Here is a 1381-nt window from a genome sequence, read left to right as displayed (position 1 = left end):
ACACACACACACACACACACACACATATACACACACACACCTTTCCTGACCCCTGGGCTCTTCGATGGAGGGAATGTGTGTGTAAATGAAGTCTCTTTCTGTGGCCCTTTTTTATGTTCCTGTGAGGAGTCCCGATTCCCATGGCCTGCCTCTCAGCATTTCCAGTCAGGGGGTTTGTTCTGAAACAGCTGCCCTCCACATGGACTCTTGCCTTCCCACCAGGACAGTGTGAAGAAGGCTCTGTTTGTCCCCGAACTCTAGGCTTCCTGGTGCCTGAGATCACTTCTCATATTGTCTAGTAATTCTACACTTGTGCTGCCCCGACACCACAGCTTGCATAACCTAAGGTTTTCAGAGTAGAGGGACAGTCCCCTCCCCCACCTCCCTCTCCCCTCATCTGTCTCCATGTTGGACCTGGTATGTCTCAGGGTGGCGGCTGAGGCAGAAGGTTGTCCCTGGTTACAGCATCTTGCAGTCTCATCTCTCAGCTTAAGGTCCTGGGAGTGGAAGGTGACACTGGACTCTCTCTGTCCTTACCCTGACTTCATGTGGTTTTATGTCTTTATTTTGTCTTGTGCCTCCACAGCTGAGCATGAACGACTTCAGCGTGCACAGGATCATCGGCCGAGGAGGGTTTGGGGAAGTTTATGGCTGCAGGAAAGCAGACACCGGTAAAATGTGAGCCTCTGTCTTGTCTCACGGGACTGTTAAGAGGGCCTCAGTTCCACAGAAAGAAATAGATGTTTGGATTTGGTCAGGAAGCCTGGCCCTTCACTTCTTAGAGCCACTGGGGAAGCTAACAGGATCCACACATGGAGTGCACACAGCAGGGAGCCTGTCCTGGAATTGGTAGCTGCTGCCCTTTGCGCTGAGCCATGGTGTCTTCCCTTGTGTAGGAATCCTGCTGTGTGCCCAGGGCCTGACTATACTGATGGCTCGCTCTTCAGTGGACGTTCTTTGAAAACAACCATCCTGGCAGAGAATGGAGACTGGAGCAGCTAGGTCCCACATCAGGGATACATTGTTTCCCATGTTCTCAGGGCTCCACGCTGTGGTTAAACTCCTTGCTTGGTCTCAGACTCTTTTTTATATAGGCCACATGACAGAGTCACGCGTAGCCCTGGTTGGCCTGATACTTCCTATGTAGATCAGGCTGACCTCAGACTCAGAGATATGCACCTGCTTCTTCTCACTGTCTTTCAGTTAACAGCCATGCATTTCTGAGTTCTGGACTCTGATACCCGCCCACACACACACACACACGCTGGGCAGTTCCAAGCAAATGTGACAGTCACAGGGAATTTTCTGTCCTTAAAACTCTTGTAACAAGTTAAGAATCCTCTCTCAGCGTCTCACTGTTCTTTTTTTTTTAATTTTTAAT

At 50.2% G+C, this 1381-nt stretch overlaps 1 protein-coding gene across 3 annotated transcripts in view; it reads left to right on the top strand.

The window, feature by feature from the left end:
• The window catches only part of Grk3 (G protein-coupled receptor kinase 3), a 111866-nt gene that overhangs the window by 65469 nt on the left and 45016 nt on the right, over nt 1-1381 (top strand). For all 3 annotated transcript variants that reach the window (XM_029477562.1, XM_021163545.2, XM_029477561.1), the window contains exon 8: nt 587-678. In XM_029477562.1, the coding sequence (XP_029333422.1) occupies nt 587-678 (92 nt within the window). The remainder of the gene's footprint in view (nt 1-586; nt 679-1381) is intronic.

This window comes from Mus caroli, chromosome 5 (genome assembly GCF_900094665.2).
Source record: "Mus caroli chromosome 5, CAROLI_EIJ_v1.1, whole genome shotgun sequence".
Taxonomy (NCBI): Eukaryota; Metazoa; Chordata; class Mammalia; order Rodentia; family Muridae; genus Mus; species Mus caroli.
Note: the sequence above shows the minus strand (reverse complement) of the source record. Positions and strands in the feature narration are given on the sequence as shown.